The sequence below is a fragment of the Pongo abelii genome, chromosome 10, assembly GCF_028885655.2.
Source record: "Pongo abelii isolate AG06213 chromosome 10, NHGRI_mPonAbe1-v2.0_pri, whole genome shotgun sequence".
In the NCBI taxonomy this organism is placed as follows: domain Eukaryota; kingdom Metazoa; phylum Chordata; class Mammalia; order Primates; family Hominidae; genus Pongo; species Pongo abelii.
The window spans coordinates 48210927-48231558 of NC_071995.2; the positions used below are offsets into that span (position 1 = coordinate 48210927).

At 39.6% G+C, this 20632-nt stretch overlaps 1 protein-coding gene across 17 annotated transcripts in view; it reads left to right on the forward strand.

The window, feature by feature from the left end:
* The window catches only part of LARP4 (La ribonucleoprotein 4), a 77409-nt gene that overhangs the window by 37795 nt on the left and 18982 nt on the right, over positions 1–20632 (forward strand). For 13 of the 17 annotated variants that reach the window (XM_024256885.3, XM_063711753.1, XM_054527963.2 and 10 more), the window contains 4 exons: positions 2276–2386; positions 3424–3477; positions 15265–15477; positions 16118–16221. In XM_024256885.3, the coding sequence (XP_024112653.1) occupies positions 2276–2386; positions 3424–3477; positions 15265–15477; positions 16118–16221 (482 nt within the window). The remainder of the gene's footprint in view (positions 1–2275; positions 2387–3423; positions 3478–15264; positions 15478–16117; positions 16222–20632) is intronic. The other 4 variants (XM_054527965.2, XM_063711754.1, XM_024256893.2 and 1 more) reach the window with 1 other exon arrangement.

Genomic DNA, 20632 nt, shown 5'->3' on the forward strand with positions numbered 1-20632 from the left:
CATCTGTAAGAATGAATGAAAAACTAGATTTTGATTAAGGATTAAGGAGGCAGGGCCGGGCTCAGTGGCTCATGCCTGTAATCCCAGCACTTTGGGAGGCTGAGGCAGGCGGATCACGAGGTCAGGAGATGGAGACCATCCTGGCTAATATGGTGACACCCCATCTCTACTAAAAATCAAAAAATTAGCCAGGCATGGTGGCGGGCACCTGTAGTGCCAACTACTCGAGAGGCTGAGGCTGGAGAATGGTGTGAACCTGGGAGCTTGCAGTGAGCTGAGATGGAGCCACTGCACTCCAGCCTGGGTTACAGAGCGAGACTCTGTCTCAAAAAAAAAAAAAAGGATTAAGGAGGCAGGACTAACCCTATTGTTCAGCGAAATATTATATAAAGCAAAGTTGCAGTCATAAAGATGGTATGGTACATGTACCAGAATAAAATAATGTTTGAATGATACATTATAATCAATTTGACAATTAGATTCTCCCAGTTATTACTTTGCAATTATTTAAAGCCAAAGGTTTTATTACCTGTTTTACTGATGAAATAACTGACGGTTAGGATGGTTACGTAGCTTGCTCAAAGATACAAGGGTTCTTAAATGACAGGAGTTTGGGTTTGAACATGATCTCTCTGATTCTAAAGCCCATGTTTCATAATCAGTGTGCCACAGAGCTTCATGTTAAGTTGCCATGATAAGGTGATATACATTAAAGAAGATGAGGATAATTAGTAACTGACATTGTAATTGATTAGCTATTTAGAATAGAATGTTATTTTGTTTTATTTTTTGAGACAGGGTTTCAGTCTGTCACCCAGGGTGGAGTGCAGTGGCACGGTCACGGCTTACTGTAGCCTTGACCTCATGGGCTCAAGCGATCCTCCCATCTCAGCCTCCTGAGTAGTTGGGACTATTGGCGCATGCCACCATGCCTGGCTAATTTTTGTACTTTTTTGTAGAGATGGGGTTTTGCCATGTTGCCTAGGCTGTTCTCAAGCCTCTGGGCTCAAGCAATCTGTGCACCTTGGCCTCCCAAAGTGCTGGGATTACAGGCATGAGCCCCTGTGCCCCATTTCATCATTTTTGCAGTTATGACAATTCATATTCTGAATACATGAAGAGTTCATACACATGAAAAAACAGTAAATAAAACAAGGCACCAAATGTTTTGTTGGGTTTTTGAGGAGTTTTTTGTTTTTTGCTTTTAAAATTTTTTTTCATGTTAAGAAATTTTTCCTCAATCAATGGTTTTCTGAGATGTCACTGAGGGTGTAGTATGGTGGTACGATCATAGTTCACTGCAGCCTCAAACTCCTTGGCTCAAGCAGTCCTCCTACCTCAGCCACCCAAGTAGCTGTGACTACAGGAGCCAGCCACCATGCCCAGCCAATTTTCACTTTTTTTGGTAAAGATGGTGTCTGGCTATGTTGTCCAGGCTCTTCCTGAGCTCAAGAAGTTCTCCTACTTCAATCTCCCAAAGTGCTGAGATTACAGAAGTGAGCCACTGAGCTCTCAGGCTGCATTTGACCTTTGCTATTTCAGTAGATATTTTCTTTCCCTCTGTTAATTCTTAAGGATACTTAATGTTCGCTTAATTTTTTTTTTTTTTTTTTTAATAAGCTGCTTTCCATCCATTAACAGTTTTACCATTTTGGGTTTTGGTAGTCACCCTTTTTCTGAATCCATATAGCTGTTGGAGTTTCTGTTTACATTTATACTAATTACGGAAAAGAGAAGATATGTTTGCACATTAACTAATGTATGTGTTGTAAGCAAAGCAACTGGATTAAATGAGAATGCGTGAAAATTTGTATTGCCTAGAAAATGTTAATGAAGGATATCACTTGTCCTGTGGGAGGCCAGGCAGGAAAAGGACAGGGGAGATTTCACTAAGCATTTAGCTTGCCACTGGAAGTGAAATACTTATGCTTTGCTGATCGTAAAATAAATCATCCCAAAATCATGTACAAAATACATCTCCTGGCCAAGTGGAGTGGCTCGTGCCTATAATCTCAGCACTTTGGGGTGCTCAGGCGGAAGGATTGCTTGCATCCAGGAGTTTGAGACCAGACTCAAATATATTTCCTATTAACTCTGTATTTGTTTTGAAACACAGCCTATCCTCAGTAGAAAAATGGGCAAAAGTTAACAAGTGAAGTGATAGAAAGGACCAAAGACATGAAGATAGGCTTAACATTACTAGTAAACAAACCAACAAAAAATGCCAATTATTGATGTATTTTTTAGAGTTAACTTATTTTCTTTTTCTTTTTAGGAAGTGAAAGCTTTGTTCAAAAGCGAAAACTGCCCCAAAGTGATAAGCTGTGAGTTTGCACACAATAGCAACTGGTATATCACTTTCCAGTCAGACACAGATGCACAACAGGTAAGAAGAAAACATTTTTCTGATACAAGTCCATCCTAGTGGCAAAATAAGTAGTGGTATATTTTAATTGAGAAAATGTGTGTTTACACTGATGTTTATCAAGACTAGTGAGTACCTTGGTCACCCTTTTGCTTTTGCTCAATTGGTTTCCTTTTTGATCATCTTCCTAAAGTTTTTCAGTTTTGATTTAGGAAGTTTGTTTTCTGTCGATAAGAATATTAACATAACAGTTTTAAAATTAACATAGGGATCGAGAACCATGTACCTAGTGGCATTTTTAGTTCATAATAGGTCTGCAATAAACAAAATTCATGGAATTTTGACTTGATGGTTTTATTCTTTTTTTTTTGAGACAGAGTCTCACTCTGTCACCTGGGCTGGAGTGCAGTGGCGCAATCTCGGCTCACCGCAACCTCCACCTCCTGGGTTCAAGTGATTCTCCTGCCTCAGCCTCCCAAGTAGCTGGGATTACAGGCACCCGCCACTACGCCCAGCTAATTTTTTGTATTTTTAGTAGAGACGGGGTTTCACCATATTGATCAGGCCGGTCTCAAACTCCTGACCTCGTGATTCGCCTGCCTCGGCCTCTGGAAGTGCTGGGATTACAGGCATGAGCCACTGTACCCGGTGATGGTTTTATTCTTAATTGTTAACATGTCTTAAAGAGAAATAATCCTTTGAAACACAAATATATCTATGATAAGAGTGTTTAAAAATCACTCACGGATTTTTATTTTTTAAAACAATTTATTAGAAAGTTGATCATTTTTAAATTGGTTTCTAGGGATATTTTGGGTCTGTTTTCAATCCTAATGCATTTTGTCTGCAGTAATCCATGGTGGCTTTTCTACAATAAATATGAACTGTGGTTGAGAAGGCGTTACATTTTTACTTTTTCATTCCCTGTCCACCTGCACAGTGGAATCACCTACATAATTTTGTTTTTATAGTTTAATACTAAACTCTCAACATAATAAAGATAACTTTACTGAAATGTTTGAATGCTAATGAAAGTTTTTTTTGTGCTTTGTTAACAGGCTTTTAAATACTTAAGAGAAGACGTTAAAACATTTCAGGGCAAGCCAATTATGGTAAGAAATAGAGGAGATCAGTGTGAAACCAGAACAGGTTTTGGTTCTCTGTATGAGAATTTTAAAAATACAGACAGATAATATTTTATAAAAACCCATAGTGACTTTCAAAAAGTTTCTGGCTTGGGCCAGGCGTGGTGACTCACACCTGTAATCCCAGCACTTTGGGAGTCCAAGGCAGGTGGATCGCGTGACGCCGGGAGTCCGAGACCAGCCTTGCCAATATGATGAAACCATGTCTCTACTAAAAATAGAAAAAATTAGCTGGGTGTTGTGGCACACGCCTGTAATTCCAGCTACTTGAGAGGCTGAGGCAGGAGAATTGCTCCAACCTGGGAGGTGTAGGTTGCAGTGAGCAGAGATTGCACCACTGCATTCCAGCCTGGGTGACAGAGCAAGACCTTGTCTCAAAAACGAGCAACAACAACAAATTTCTGGCTTGTATTATGTGCTACTTCAGAAAATTCTTTGATAAGCCATAAAAATACTTTGCGTACAGCAATTCTTTACAAAGGGGTAACTTCAAATAGCATGAAGTTTAATTAGATGCTGATTTACAACATATGAGATAATTCCAGATCTCAAAATGAGCAATAGGAATAATTTTTAGAAACAGAGATGAAAAATATTCACAGTACTTTCAACCTCATCTCAATTAACTGCATCACTACGTTAACATACAACCATTTGGAAACCTAGGCATTGTCATTGATGACACATTTGATCACTATGTTTACATGTCTAATCTGTTCTCAGGTCCTGTGAAAATGCTTTCCAAAAATCTCCCATTGTTTAGGCTTGAACACTTGGAGTAGCCTCTTAACTGCTGTGTTATCAACTTTTCCCCCACTTAATCTGTTCTTCACATTGCTACCAGAGCTAGTGTTCTAAACCATAATCCAGTAACATACACTTAGTTTGACTTGATCCTCATTCCCTGTGTGCTATAGTTATTCTTATTTGTAAATATAATACATTATTCTTACTAATCCCTCTGTGTTGAACTCTGTGTGTCACTTTCTGTTTTAAGCACTTTATGTGTATTGACTCATTTAATCCTTACAAGAACCTAATGAGATAGTGCTTTTGTTTTCTTCAGTTTCCTAGTGAGGATAGTAAGACATGAGGGTAACCTACCTTGTTTCATGTAACTAGTAGGTGGAAGAACTAGGATAACAGTGACTTACATTTATTAAGAGGTTTTAAGAACTTACCATATTTAAATCTCATTATTGCTGTGAAGTAGGTGGGATTATTAGTTTCCATATTACAGATGAGGCTGTTTTCTAGCTGTCATTTTACTTCCTCTGTCTATGATGTTCTTCTCCCTTTTATCTTTCCCTGCTTTGAGGCTTTTATAAAGGTATTCTCCTGAGTCTTAATAGCTTTAAAGTTTTAAAGTATTTCAGAATTGGGTCTTTGGTATATCTGGAATTAATTTTTTATATAGTATAAGATAGGAATCTAGTTCTATTTTTTCCCATATATGGAAGGACATTTATTTCAACACTTAATTTTTTGTCATTTCCATTCTTCTGCAACTTCTGCAGCTATGAGATTTGTTTCAGATTCTCTGTTTTCTTTGAGTTCTGCTTCCCTGAACCAATATGGCTGTTTTGTTTTGTTTTGTTTTTGAGACTGGGGTTTCTTTCTCTCTGTCACCTAGGCTTGAGTGCAGTGGCATGATCACAGCTCACTGCTGCCTCAACCTCTCAGGCTCAAGTGATCTTCCCACCTCAGCCTCCCAAGTACCTGGGACCACAGGTGCGCACCATCATGCCTGGCTAATTTTTAAATTTTTGGTAGAGTTGGGGTCTCACTGTGTTGCTCAGGCTGGTCTCAAACTCTTGAACTCAAACAATCCTTCCATCTCAGCCTCCCAAAGTGCTGAGATTACAGATGTGAGCCACCGCACCATGATTGCATTCCTGGATATCACTGTTTAATTTAATTTAATTTTATTTTCTTAATTTATTTATTTTTGAAATGGCGTTTCACTCTTACCACCCAGGCTGGAGTGCAGTGGCACAATCTCAGTTCACTGCAACCTCTGCCTCCTGGGTTCAAGCGATTCTCCTGCCTCAGCCTCCAGCGTAGCTGGGATTACTGGTGCCTGACAACCACGCCCAGCTAATTTTTGTATTTTTAGTAGAGACGGGGTTTTGCCATGTTTGCCAAGCTGCTCTCGAACTCCTGACCTCAGGTGATCCACCCACTTTGGCCTCCCAAAGTGCTGAGATTACAGGTGTGAGCCACCTTGCCTGGCCAGATATCACTGTTTTAATTATCATCATTTTATAATATCCTTATTTACTTCTGCTAGTTCTTTGTCCTTGACCTTATTTTTCAGGATTGTCTTGGCTTTTCTTAGATCATTACATTTTCACACAATTTTAGAATATTTGTCTAGTTCCAACAAACAACTGAACAAAATCCATAATGGAATTAATAGAATTCTGTTCAATTTATTGGTTAAATTGGGGACAGCTGGCTGTTTTAGCTTACATTATTCATTATTATGGTAACTATTATGTATTTCAGTGTTAATTCAATTCATTTTTACTACTTTAAAATCATTTTGGTTGCTTTTTCTTCTTGGTATCTTATTTTTTTTTTAATGTTTTAATGTCTGCAGATAATCACTATTTTGATTATTCCTTATACCTCCCATTTCTTGTTTCTATTGCTTTTGCTGGGGGTCTCAGGTATAGTAGTAAAAACACAAATATTTTATCATAAGTAATGTTTTTCTCGGCCATTTTAGTTTTTCTTTATGCTTCTTTTGATGAGCCATCACATAGCAACATAAGTTGCAAGAAAATTCACATTAACTTTTTTACCATTTATTAAAATCAAATGACCTAACACCTGGAAAGACAGGTGCAGAAGCAAGGAATGCTATACTCTAATCCTGGTGGTGCTTTCTGCCACCAGCTATTGTATCTTGAGTATGTCAGGCCAACCTGTAAGGTTCTGGTTTGTTTCTTTGTAGTGTCCATGCTCTTCATTTCTAAAGTTCTGTGATTTAGAAATGATTACGTTGGAGGAAAGGGACATTAAGTGGATAATGTTTATCCACTCGTTTCCTAATTTATTGATGATTTCATTAAGAGGCAGTGCTTCATTCTGTTTCAATTATGATTTCTATGCCTGACAATAACTGGTATCAGTTCCCTTCAGCCTAAGGAACTTCCATTAGTGTTTGTTACAGTACCAACCAGCAATGAATTCTCTTAGTTTTTCCTTAACTAAAAATGTCTGGTATTTCACACTCTTTTTTGAGACAGGGTCTTGCTCTATCACCCAGGCTGGAGTGCAGTGGTGCAATCTCAATTCATTGCAGCCTCCTCCCGCCTCCCGCCCACCCCCCCGCCCCAATTAGCTGCGACTACAGGTGCATGCCACCATGCCCAGCTAATTTTTCTATTTTTTTGTGATAGAGATGGAGTTTTGCTATGTCATCCAGGTTGGTCTCTAACTCCTGCGGGCAAGCGATCCCCCCACTAAGGCCTCCCAAAGTGTTGGGACTACAGACGTGAGCCACTGCACCTAGCATTTGTGATGGGTATTTTCCATGGATACAGAATGCAGGGATGACAGCTAAAATTATTTTCCATTCTTTTAAGATACCATTCTGGACTCTTGTTTCTGATGAGATGTTCACCATCATTCACATGGTTGTTCCCTTGTGTATATGTCCCTTTTCTTTGCCTGCTGTCAAGATGTTTTATTTTTGGTTTCCAGTAGGTTGGCTGTGGTGTGTCTAGTATGGTTTTACTTATTATACTTGGGAAATACTAAACTTCTTGGCTCTGTATGTTGATATTCTTTACTGCATTTGGGGAATTTCCAAATACTTGCCAAAAATTTTTTCTGCCCTCTCTTCTCCTTTCTTTTTTTGGTACTCCAATTTCATATGTTGGACTGATTGATGTCACTGAGATTCTGTTCATTTTTCTTCAACCTATTTTTGTTGTTGTTGTTGTTCTCCAGATTGGATCATTTCTGTGGATTTGGGTTCATCTTCAAGTTCACTGAACTTTTCTTTTGCTGTCCCCAATGTGATAGGACTGTCCAGTGAATATTTTAGATGCTGTATTCTAGAGTTTCCATTTTTAAAAATATTTATTCTCTCTCTGCTGTGATTTCCCCTTAATTTCAATTTATTAGAAACATAAATGTTATCCATGAATATATGTACTTGTAAGAGGTGTATTAAAGTCTTTGTCTGCAGTCTGACATCTGGGTCATCTTGGAGTCCTTATTTTCCCTCCCTTTTTTTGATTCTTTTTCACCTGCAATTCCATGCCCTGAAATATTTCTTTCATTGCTGTTTTCTTTTCTATTTTTTGACACGGAGTCTTGCTCTGTCGCCCAGGCTGGAGTGCAGTGGCGCAAACTCGGCTCACTGCAAGCTCCGCCTCCCGAGTTCACGCCATTCTCCTGCCTCAGTCTCCTGAGTAGCTGGGACTACAGGCACCCACCATCACGCTTGGCTAATTTATTTTTGTGTTTTTTAGTAGAGACGGGGTTTCATCGTGTTAGCCAAGATGGTCTTGATCTCCTGACCTCATGATCCGCCCGCCTCAGCCTCCCAAAGTGCTGGGATTACAGGCGTGAGCCACCGCGCCCGGCCAATTGCTGTTTTCTTGACTAGTGGACTCTTTCTCTCTCTCTCTCTCTCTCTCTATATATATATATGTGTGTGTGTGTGTGTGTGTATATATATATATATATATATATTTTTTTTTTTTTTTTTTTTTTTGACGGGAGTCTCGCTCTGTTATCCAGGCTGGAGTGCAATGGCATGATCTTGGCTCACCAAAACCTCTGCCTCCCGGGTTTCAAGCGCTTCTCCTGCCTCAGCCTCCCGAGTAGCTGGTACTACAGACGCATGCCACCATGCTTGGCTAATTTTTGTAGTTTTAGTAGAGATGGGGTTTCACTATGTTGGCCAGGCTGGTCTCGAATTCCTGACCTTGTGATGTGCCCGCCTCAGCCTCACAAAATACTAGGATTGGAGGCGTGAGCCACCACACCCAGCCTAGTGGACTGTATTTTTGAAATAATGCTGTTTACTTGATTTTAGTTCCTTAGGGGACATTTTAACATTAAAGTGTACTATAATGTATGACATTACTTAGGTAAAAGCAATAGCCATAGTTATTTTTTAGGTCTTGTTAAAATCAGTTTGTCAAGGTTGGCCATAATTGATTTCTTATTGTTTGACTGGTTGCAATTTTAGGAGTGGAGAAGGGTTCCTGGTCTATGGCTGTAAGGATCATGAAATGTATCTTTCATACATTCATTGAAGTGGTGATTTTATGCTTTCACATGTGTTATTTCATTTGATATTCCCAGCAACTTGGTGTGCCTTTGGTTTCTAATCTAACCTTCTTACATCTTCATATTATATAGCTTGAGCATCCCAAATCCTAAATTTGAATTGCTCCAAAATCGAAAAGTTTTTGAGTACTAACATGCTGCTCAGTGGAAATGCTCATTAGAGCCTTTTGGATTTTCGGATTTGGGATGCTCAACTGGAAAATACAATGCAAATATTCCTAAACACAAAAAAAGCTGGTGCCAAGCATTTTGGGTAAGGCATACTCAGCCTGTGGTTTTATTAAAAGGGTCAGCAAACATTTTCTTTAAAGAGCCAAACAGTAAATATTATAGATGTTGATGGCCACGTAATTCCTGTTGCAGCAACTTGTAGGGCAAAAGCAGCCACAAGCAATGCATAAAATGGTCTGCTTTATAAATTTACCAAGTGTTAGAGCATTTTTTTCCTTTTTAAACTTAATAAAGGAATATGAAGCATATAAATTGATAAAATGGTATAATTAGTTACTGTTTACCCATTATCCAATTTTTCTCCCAGTTTTATTTATTTTATTTTATTTTTTAAAGAGACTGGGTCTCACTTTGTTGTGCAGGCTGGAGTACAGTGTGCGTGATCATAGCACACTGCCACCTTGAACTCCTGGGCTCAAGGGATCCTTCTGCCTTCAGAGTAGCTAATTATTTTGTTTGTTTGTTTGTTTTTGTGGAGACAGGGTCTTACTGTCTTCCCAGGCTGGTCTCAAACTCCTGACTCAAGTGATCTTCCCACGTTGGCCTCCCAAAGTGTTGTGATTACAGGCGTCAGGCACTGGGCCCAGCTCCGCACTACACCCCGCCCCCCCAACTTTTTTTCTTTTTTTTTTTTTTTTTTGAGACGGAGTCTTGCTGTGTCACCCAGGCTGGAGTACAGTGGTGCAATCTCAGCACATGGCAACCTCTTCCTCCCAGGTTCAAGCAGTTCTCTGCCTCAGCCTCCCGAGTAGCTGGGATTACAGGCACCTGCCACCACGCCCGGCTAATTTTTGTATTTTTAGTAGAGATGGGGTTTCACCATCTTGGACAGGTTGGTCTTGAATTCCTGACCTCGTGATCCACCCGCCTCGGCCTTCCAAAGTGCTGGGATTACAGGAGTGAGCCACCACGACTGGCCCCAGCCCCCAGTTTTTAAATTTTGGCAAAATGGACATAAAATATAACATCTTAACTGTTCTTGTTTTTGTTTGTTTTATCTTTTTCCCCCCATCTTAACTGTTTTTAAGTGTACGGTTTAGTGCTATTAAATACGTTCACAATGATTTGCAGCCATCACTGCCATCTGTCTCCAGAACTCTTTTTATAAGACTGAAACTCTATAAATGTTACCCAGTTTTAACAGTTAGTAGAAAATGGCCATTCTTGTTTCCTCTATATTCCCACTCATTTCTGTCCACAACCCCAGTCATCTTGAAGCAAATTTCAACCTTAATTTCAGATTTCATCCATAAATAAATTAAAATTTGTATCTCTAACAAGAGGGATTCTTTCCCTTTTTTTGAGACTGCGTCTTGCTCTTATGCCCAGGCTGGAGTGAAGTGGTGTGGTCTCGGCTCACTGCAACCTCTGCGCCACTGGGTTCAAGCAATTTTCCTACTTCAGCCTCCTGAGTAGCTGGGATTACAGGCACCCACCACCACGCCTGGCTAATTTTTGTATTTTTAGTAGAGACAGGGTTTCACCATGTTGGCCGGGCTGGTCTCAAACTCCTGACCTCAGTTGATCTGCCTGCCTTGGCCTCACAAAGTTCTGGGATTGCAGGCATGAGCCACTGCACCTAGCCGGGATTCTTTCTTAATACATGACGACAATATCATCATTAGACTTTTAAAAATGAAGAATGTCTTGAACATTATCAAGTACCTAGTCACTTTTCATATTTTCCTGATTTCCCTTCTTTCTTTCTCTTTTTCCTCTTTAAAAATCTGGTCTGGGCACTGTGTCTCATTCCTATAATTCCAGCACTTTGGCAGGCAGATCACATGAGGCCAGGAGTTCCAGATCAGCATGGCCAACATGGTGAAACCCTGTCTCTACTAAAAATACAAAAATATTTAGCCAGGCTTTGTGGTTTACGCCTGTAGTCCCAGCTACTCGGGAGGCTGAGGCCCGAGAATCACTTGATCCTTGGAGGAGGAGGTTGCAGTGAGCCGAGATCACACCACTGCACCCCATCCTTGGCGGCAGAGCAAGACTGTGTCCAAAAAGAAAGTAAAATAAAAAATAAAAATCTGTAGTTTTTTCCTATAACTTTGTATTTTTTTCTTTTGGAAGTTTATGGGTAAGATAATCATTATCTGTCTTGCAGAGTTTCTTGGAATATAGATTTTGCTACTTTTATTCTTGAGTGCAGTTTAACATGATTCTCTGTCCCTTCTCTCCTGTTTTTCATGCAAATTGGTAGCTAGATCTTTTTTCTTTTTCTGTTTTTTAAAGACATGGCTATCATGGAAAGTAGCTAGATATTGATCTGTCTCCCATATTTCATGCATATTGGTAGCAAGAGGCATGATCAGAATTGGGTTTGATTTTTGGGGCAACAGGGAGGATACAAAAGCTAGCTGCTATGCTCATTGGTCTGTTAATTCATTAGAGATTGCTAAAATTGTAGTATTTCTCTATCTGTTTTTCATTTATTAGAAACTCATACTCATTTTCATTACCCTAAGTTACAGGTTCTATGTGAAATCCATGTTACATGCTTGATTCTGGCTTTTATTACCAGTTTTTAAAAGTGTTGATTTTTTAGCCAATTTTTATCTGTTTTTGGTTTTGAATATTTAAATATATTTGGGGTATTTACTGTTCATGTTGATTTTGGCCTCTTTGAATTGACTCCTGAGACCTTTTGTTACACAGCCATAGCAATTTTTTTTTTTTGAGATGGAGTTTTGCTCTGTTGCCAGACTGGAGTGCAGTGGCACGATCTCGGCTCACTGCAACCTCCACCTCCTGGATTCAAGCGATTCCCCTGCCTCAGCCTCCCGAGTAGCTGGGACTACAGTTGCGCACCACCACGCCCAGCTAATTTTTTGTGTTTTTAGTAGAGACATGGTTTCACCATGTTGGCCAGGATGGTCTTGATCTGACCTTGTGATCCGCCCTCCTCGGCCTCCCAAAGTGCTGGGATTACAGGCGTGAGCCACCCCGCCTGGCCAGCCTTAGCAATCTTTACTGGTTACCTTGCTGTGCAGTTTGTCAAGATGTTCCAGGCTCTTACACATTTCATGCCAAAGGTCTGGAGTCAACCAGTTCTTTTAAATCCTTAGGCTACTTTATGGGGAAATGGCATTTTGTGGACCACTGCCTAGACACAAGTAGTATTTGTGTCTACTGGTTTTGTCATTGTTTCTAAGCTTTTTTAGACAGAGCTGTTTTGGTTTTTATGTTTTAAGACACAAATATAGGTTTGTACTGATGCTTACAATTTAAATTCAGGCTATATGGTTTTCCTTTCTTCTGCCTCATGTCTGTTTCTGCTTTTTCCCATATGAAAATCTCGGAAAAAAATCCGCCTCCTGGGTTCAAGCAGTTCTCCTGCTTCAACCTCCCGAGTAGCTGGGATTACAGATGCGCACCATCATGCCCGGCTAATTTTTTGTATTTTTTTAGTAGAGATGGGATTTCACTATGTTGGCCAGGTTGGTCTCGACTCCTGACCTCAGGTGATCCACCCGTCTTGGCCTCCCAAAGTGCTAGGATTACAGGCATGAGCCAGTGTGCCTGGCTGCCTTGTCTCCTGTTAATTTTTTTTTTTTTTTTTTTTTTTAATACTTAATAGTGTATTCTGGAAGTCACTTCATAATGGTGTTCAGAGCATTTTTTCAGTTCTTTTTTACGTTTATGATACTCAGTTGTTTGGATGTACACGTTGTATTCAACTGGTGATGGACTGTTGGGTTGCTTCTGGGGCCCATAGGTTTCGTCACCTTTTACAATTAGTGAATAGTCATGTGGGTATATTTTTTTCCCACAGCTTTATTAAGTTATTCTATAATTGGCAAATAAAATTGTATACATGCTTTTTTGGTATTGCAAACATTTACAGTCACAATTTTGAATTATATAATACATTATTATTGACTATCATCACCCTGTTCTCCAGAACTTATTTCTTCTAACACAAACTTTATACCTTATGAAACATTTCCCCAGTCCCTCCCTCCCCCTATCCCTGGCTTATGGTAATCACCATTATACTGTCTCTATGAGTTCCACCTTGTTAGATTTCAAATACAAGTGAGATCATGCAGTGTTTGTCTTTATGTGCCTGCCCTATTTCACTTAGCATAATGTCTTCTAGGTTCATTCAGGTTGTCACAAATGACAGGATTTCCTTCTTTAAGACTGAATGGGTCTGGGCATGGTGGCTCGTGCCTGTAATCCCAGCACTTTGGGAGGCCAAGGGAAGCCGAGGCAGGCGGATCACCTGAGGTCAGGAGTTCAAGACCAGCCTGGCCAACATGGTGAAACCCCATCTCTAGTAAAAATATGAAAATCAAGGCCAGGCGCGGTGGCTCACGCCTGTATTCTAGCACTTTGGGAGGCCGAGGCGGGTGGATTGCCTGAGCTCAGGAGTTCCAGACCAGCTTGGGCAACAGGGTGAAACCCCGTCTCTACTAACAATACAAAAAAATTTGCTGGGCATGGCTGCATGTGCCTGTAATCCCAGCTGCTCTGGAGGCTGAGGCAGGAGAATTGCTAGAACCTAGGAGGTGGAGGTTGCAGTGAGCCGAGATCGTGTCACTGCACTCCAGTCTGGGCCACAGAGTGAGACTCCGTCTCTTAAAAAAAATACAAAAGTCAGCCGGGCATGGTGGTGGGTGCCTGTAATCCCAGCTACTCAGGAGGCTGAGGCAGGAAAATCGCTTGAACCAGGAGGCGGAGGTTGCAGTGAGCCAAGATTGCACCACTGCACTCCAGCCTGGGCGACAGAGCAAGACTCTGTCTCAAAAAAATAAATAAATAAATAACTGAATGGTATTCCAGTGTGTGTGTACACCACGTTTTCTCCATCGATTCATTTGCTGTGGACACTGGGTTGTTTCCATATGTTAGCCACTATAAGTAATGCTGCAACACAGACAGTAGTGCAGATACCCTTCAGCATACTAATTTCATTTCCTTTGGATATACATAGGATTGTTGGATCATACGGTACTTCTATTTTTAACTTTTTTTGACCCAGAGTCTCACTCTGTTGCCCAGGCTGGAGTGCAGTGGCACGATTTCAGCTCACTGCAATCTCAGCCTTCCAAGTAGCTGGGATTACAGGCGTGTGCCACCATGCCCAGCTGATTTTTGTGTTTTTGGTAGAGACGGGGTTTCACCATGTTGGCCAGGCTGGTCTGGAATTCCCGACCTCAAGTGCTTTGCCCGCCTCGGCCTCTCAAAGTGCTGGGATTACAGGCATGAGCCACTGAGCCTGGCCTATTTTTAACTTTTCGAGGAATCTCCATACTAGTTTCCATAATGGCTATACTAATTTACCTTCCCAGCAACAGTGTACAAAAGTTCCCTTTTCTCCGCATCTTCTCTAACACTTACTGTTATTTTTTTTTGTTACACCCATTTTAATAGATGTGAGATGCTATCTTGTGATTTCAACTTACATTTCTTTGATGATTAGTGATTTTGAGCATTTTTACATATGCCTGCATTTCTTTTATGAGTGAGTTTAGCATCTCTTTCATATGTTTAAGAGCTGTTTGCTTTTTTTTGTTCTGTGAACGCTGTTCATAGCATTGTTGGGCCTTTTCATGTCTGTTTTTACAATTCGTGTATTAGAGATACTAGTACCCTTGCCTGTGATGAGCTACAATTTACTATTTTGACTTAGTTTTTTGGGAGGTTTTTACTCTGCTTGTTGTTGTTGTTTAGAGACAGGGTCTCGCTCTGTTGCCCAGGCTGGAGTGTGGTGGTACGATCATAGCTCACTGCAGCCTCCAGCTCCTTGGCTCAAGCAGTCCTCCCCAGTCTGCCTCCCAAGCAGCTAGGACTACAGGTTGCACGCCACCATGCCCAGCTTTTTTTTTTTTTTTTTTCCTCGTAAGGGATGGGTCTCGCTGTGGGTACCCAGGGTGGCCTCGAACTCCTGGGCTCATGCAATCCTACCCCCTTGACCTCTGAAAGTGCTCGGGTTGCAGTTGTGAGCCAGCACACTTGGTTATTTTGACGTGTGTTTGTGTGTGGCAGGGGGGTTTTACCTTGTTTACTATGGTTTTTATATCTTGAAAGCGTTTTTATTATTAATTAATTAAAGCTGTCATTTTATTTTCTTTTGCTCTTCTGATTCTACTGTAGGCAGAAATAGTATAGTCATGTAAAATATATGTTAAAATGTAAATTAAATGTATTTTTTAAAATATACACTTAATTCTTTGTTGCTATAATGTGTTCCTCTTCTAGGCAAGGATAAAAGCCATCAATACATTTTTTGCTAAGAATGGTTATCGATTAATGGATTCTAGTATCTATAGTCAGCCCATTCAAACTCAAGCACAGTATGCCTCCCCAGTCTTTATGCAGCCTGTATATAATCCTCACCAACAGTACTCGGTCTATAGTATTGTGCCTCAGTCTTGGTCTCCAAATCCTACACCTTACTTTGAAACACCACTGGTAAGTGAGATCCTTACAATAAAATATAATAATATTTTTAATTTGAGCTGAAATTTGAAGAAATCAGTTGGAGTGGGAGCTCATTTATGTTGACATTGATGACTTTTTGGCTTTTATTTTATTTTATTTTTTGTATTTTTTGTAGAGATGGAGTTTTGCCATGTTGCCCAGGCTGGTCTCGAACTCCTGTGCTCAGGCAGTCCACCCGCCTCAGCCTCCCAAAATGCTAGGATTACAAGCCACTATGCCCGGCCACTTTTTGGCTTTTAAACAGTGATATGGATATCTAATTCTCCATACCAAATAAATGCATATGACTAAGAGGTGAGCTATTAGAGCGCATAATTTTATTCCATAAAATTTGCTGAGTGAATTGAAAGACGGGATAAGTTTTGCGTGATTTTAAATGCATTTTAGTGTTGCGAAATGTCAGACCAGAACATTCTTTACTAAGTTACGAATTATTGTTCATAAATCCAGTGGTACTTGAAGTGAATATTGCAGAAGTGAATCAGTAAGATATTTTAAGATATTTTTGGCTTGTAAAAGATAAATTCGTAAGCTCATTAAGGTTCTTGTGACCCTCACACCAGATTTTACCTTTACCATTAATATTGTTTAAACATACATTTTTTTCTAGGCTCCCTTTCCCAATGGTAGTTTTGTGAATGGCTTTAATTCTCCAGGATCTTATAAAACAAATGCTGCTGCTATGAATATGGGTCGACCATTCCAAAAAAATCGGTAAGATAAAAACCATAGCTGTAATGTATTTTAAACAATTCCTAATGGATCTTAAGGCATTAATAGCAATGCTTGTTGTCAGGCTCAGTAATAAGGTTTGGTGGATTTTTTGTTTGTTTTGTTTTTACTAAATGTATATGAACAGTTTAATCTAGAATTTGTAAAAACACTTTGACCTTAGAGTTGGTAATGCATGTAACAGACTTGGGATTCAGATTTTTTTTTTAATAATAAAAGAGAATAGAAAAAATATTTCATGACAGCAGTCTCTGACAAATCTGGTGACTAATTTCCATTTAGTATGTTAAATGGGTAGCATTTTAGAGAATGAATTCTTTGAAGATATAAATGTTGTTAACTGAATTGTGTAATAAATGCTGGGATGTATGTTGTTTAGGTTTTTAAAGGATTTTTGAAATGACATCCAAGAACTACAGTGCACAACAGACAGTAGCTAACATTTATTGCACATTTAATATCACAAACTCTGTTCGTAAGGGCTTTACATATTTTATCAGTTACTTTTTTCAGAACCCTTTATAGGTGCACTTATGTCTACAGATAAGGAAATTGAGATATAAAATATCATGTCTGAGAACACATAGCTAGTAATTGGTACAGCTAAGATTTGAACCTAGGCAGTTCAACTCCAAAGCCCGCACTTAAAGCACTATGTTCAGGATAAATTATTAAGAATCATAGAAACTATATGCTATCATAACAAAGATTGAGATGTATGTCTGAGGTATTTTTCTTTATGTAGACATCAACAGATAATCTCAATATTTGGTGTATGTTATGGCTTGTTGTTGTTGTTGTTGTTTTGGGGGTAGAGACGGGGTCTACTTATGTTGCCTGGGACTGGTCTTGAACTCCTGGGCTCAAAGCAGTCCTCCCACCTTGGCCTCCCAAATTGCTAGGATTACAGGCATGATACTATGGCTTTTAACACAGTATGAGTAACCAAAGAATAAAGGACTGACATATAGTCATTTCGATTTATTTAATAGTTTCACATTTATTATTTCTCATTTGCTGTTTTGTGAGACTCTTGGTTTTTGAGGGTTTTTCCTAATTGTTTATTTTCAGTGACATTCAGTCTTTTGCCAGATTCGATTCTCCTAATTATTTCTTTTGGAAAGGAGACCATCTGGAGTATGTTTTTCCAAGATGACTTCTAGGAACTTAGTCCTTTTTTGACGGGTTTTTCTGAAACTTGTTTTACTGGAGAAATGAGCCCCAACAGAATGAAAAAATATTCTTCTCACTGGAAACATTATGTACTACTCTTTAATAGTCAGATTTTTTGGACTATTCTTGACAGACACAATTGGTTAAAGCAATTGAAGATCATTTTCAAGTGTTAGAAAAATTTTACTACTAAGAATAAACACAGGCCAAGGTGGGTGGATCACCTGAGCTCAGGAGTTCAAGAGCAGCCTGGGCAACATGACGAAACACCATCTCTACCAAAAATACAAAAATTAGCTGGGCGTGGTGGTGTAGTGCACGCCTGAAGTCCCAACTACTCAGGAGGCTGAGGAACGAGAATTGCTTGAGCCTGAGAAGCACAGGTTGCAGTGAGCCGAGATCATACCACTGCACTCCAGCCTGGGTGACGGTGAGACTCTGTTATTCCCTGCTGCCACGCCCTCTCACCCCTCCCCACTCCCCCCTCCAAAAAATAAAGGTACTGATATTTGCAGTTGCTTGACTCTAAAATACTTTACATGGCTCCATGGTTATTTCTTTATTGTTACCTTTTATCCGTTGCACCTTTTTGGTGACGGATAGGAATGACAGTCAAGTTATCTTTACTTATAAGGAAGTATACCTATGGTTTTGAAAATACATGGTGTGTTTAGTACCATGTTTTGCATGTTACTTAAAACCACTTGTGTACAGTTCTTTTCCATATATTTGACCAATACAGGTTGGTAATTTTTAATTACAGAAATAATAAGTGAATACTTTTTCTAAAAATGCAAATAAAGTGGTTACTTAAAACCACTTGTGTACAGTTCTTTTCCATATATTTGACCAATACAGGTTGGTAATTTTTAATTACAGAAATAATAAGTGAATACTTTTTCTAAAAATGCAAATAAAGACCTTCTGGACCAGCAACCCAAATCCTTGTTCCCTTCTTGCTTCTAAAAAGTGACTGCTGCCAGGCCTTTATTATTATTATTAATGTTAACAGCTAAGGACAAAGTCTTTTTTAGAGAGCCTTTTGCAATTTTTATATTAACCTGTGACAGCCCAGTGATGATCACTATTCCTACTTAGAGAGAATAGGACTAACTTTCAGAAATCCAGGCATTTTTCTACCTTTCATACTTTATCTTTCTTTCACTTTACTTCTCTTTTCTGTCTTTTATCACTTCTTTCTTTCTTCATTCTTTCTATCTTTTGCCTGGATCGAGATTGTTAAGTCCGTCTCAGTGAAGGGTAAGATTATGAGATCTGAGGGCTGTATAAATGTAGTAAGTTGTCCCTTAAGCATATTGAAATGTAGTGTGAAAGTTGGATGAAGGACATTTTCTAAACATATGCAAATAGCATATCTATCATATCAGTTCATTTTCAAGATGTAACAGGTAATATAAATTTTTTTTTTTTTTTTTTTTTTTTTTTTTTTTTTTTTTGAGACAGAGTCTTGCTCTGTCACCAGGCTGTAGTGTAGTGGTGCAGTCTCTGCTTACTGCAACCTCTGCTTCCCGAGTTCAAGCAATTCTCTGGCCTCAGCCTTCTGAGTAGCTGGGACTACAGGCATGTGCTAGCTAATTTTTGTATTTTTAGTAGAGACGGGGTCTCATCATGTTGGCCAGGATGGTCTCAATCTCTTGACCTCGTGATCGACCCACCTTCGCCTCCCAAAGTCCTGGGATTATAGGCATGAGCCACCATACCCGGCCTTTTTTTTTTTTTTTTTTTTTTTTAAGACGGAGTTTTGCTCTTGTTGCCCAGGCTGGAATGCTGGCATTATAGGTGTGAGCCACCGCATCTGGCCTAAGTATTTTTAAAATTACTTTTTGTAGCCAGTGGGGTGGCTCATGCCTATATTCCCCACACATTGAGAAGCCAAGGCAGGCAGATAACTTGAGCTCATGAGTTGGAGACCAACCTAGGCAACAGAGTGAAACCCCGTCTCTACTGACAATATGAAAATTAGCCAGGCATACTGGTGTGCACCTGTAGTCCCTGCTACTCGGGAGACTGAGGTAGGAGGATAGCTTGAGCCTAGGAGGCAGAGGTTGTAATGAGCTGAGATCGCACTACCTCGCTCCAGCCTGGGTGACACAGCCAGACCTTTCTCAAAAAAAAAAAAAAAAAATTACTTTTTGTTAGGTGACATACTATTTTCATTGCTATTTAAAAAATCTAGTTTGTAATATGAAGTAATTCTATGGCAAAGTGTCACTTTATGTGAAACTCAACCCAACTTTTTTTTTTTTTTTAAAGACAGTGATTTACCCTGTCACCCAGGCTGTAGTGCAGTAACATGATCATGGCTCACTGTAGTTTTGACCTCCCAGGCCCAATCAGTTCTCCACCTGAGCCTTCCTAGTAGCTGGGACTACAGGCGCATACCACCATGCCCAACTAAGTTTTTGTATTTTTTTTTTGTAGAGACAGGGTTTTGCCATGTTGTGCAGGCTGGTCTCAAACTCCTGGGCTCAAATGATCCTCCCACCTCAGCCTCTTAAAAGTGCTGGGGTTACAGATACGAGCCACTGAGCCCACTGCGCCCAGCCTGATAATTTTATCTTTGTTTTTGTTTGTTTGTTTTTGTTTTTTGTTTGTTTTTGTATTTTTAGTTAGAGACAGGGTTTCACCACGTTGGCCAGGGTGGTCTCGATCTCTTGACCTCGTGATCCACCCGCCTTGGCCTCCCAAAGTGCTGGGATTACAGGCGTGAGCCACCGCACCCAGCTACTTTAAGTTTTAATAATGGTAATTTTTTATGGTCCGTAAAGAATAAAACAGGACAGCTAGAGATGCTGTGGGAATTTACATTTAATTGGTGGGGTTATAATTATTCAAGAGGTTTTAAATCCCTATTCCTAGAGTCAGGAATTGGCAACACATGATTTATATTGTTGGTTTATAACTATGAAAATAGATTGCAAAAACTGGGATATATAAACTGCAAATAATGGGCCAAACATAAATCTCACTCTTCTTAATCTGTAGAGCCAAGATCCTCAGTTGCTTGAGATTTTAGGTGTTTTTGCTACTGATTAAACTGCATTCTTTTTATATTAGTCAACCTTAGCTTCATCTGCTTGTAAGCTTTTAGGAAGTTGGGTGCTTATACCCATCATCCAAGATAAAAACTCCCTTTGTTAAAAGCAGGTTGGTTGGTTTAACCACATTGCATACCTTAATTCATGCAGTCATGCCATGC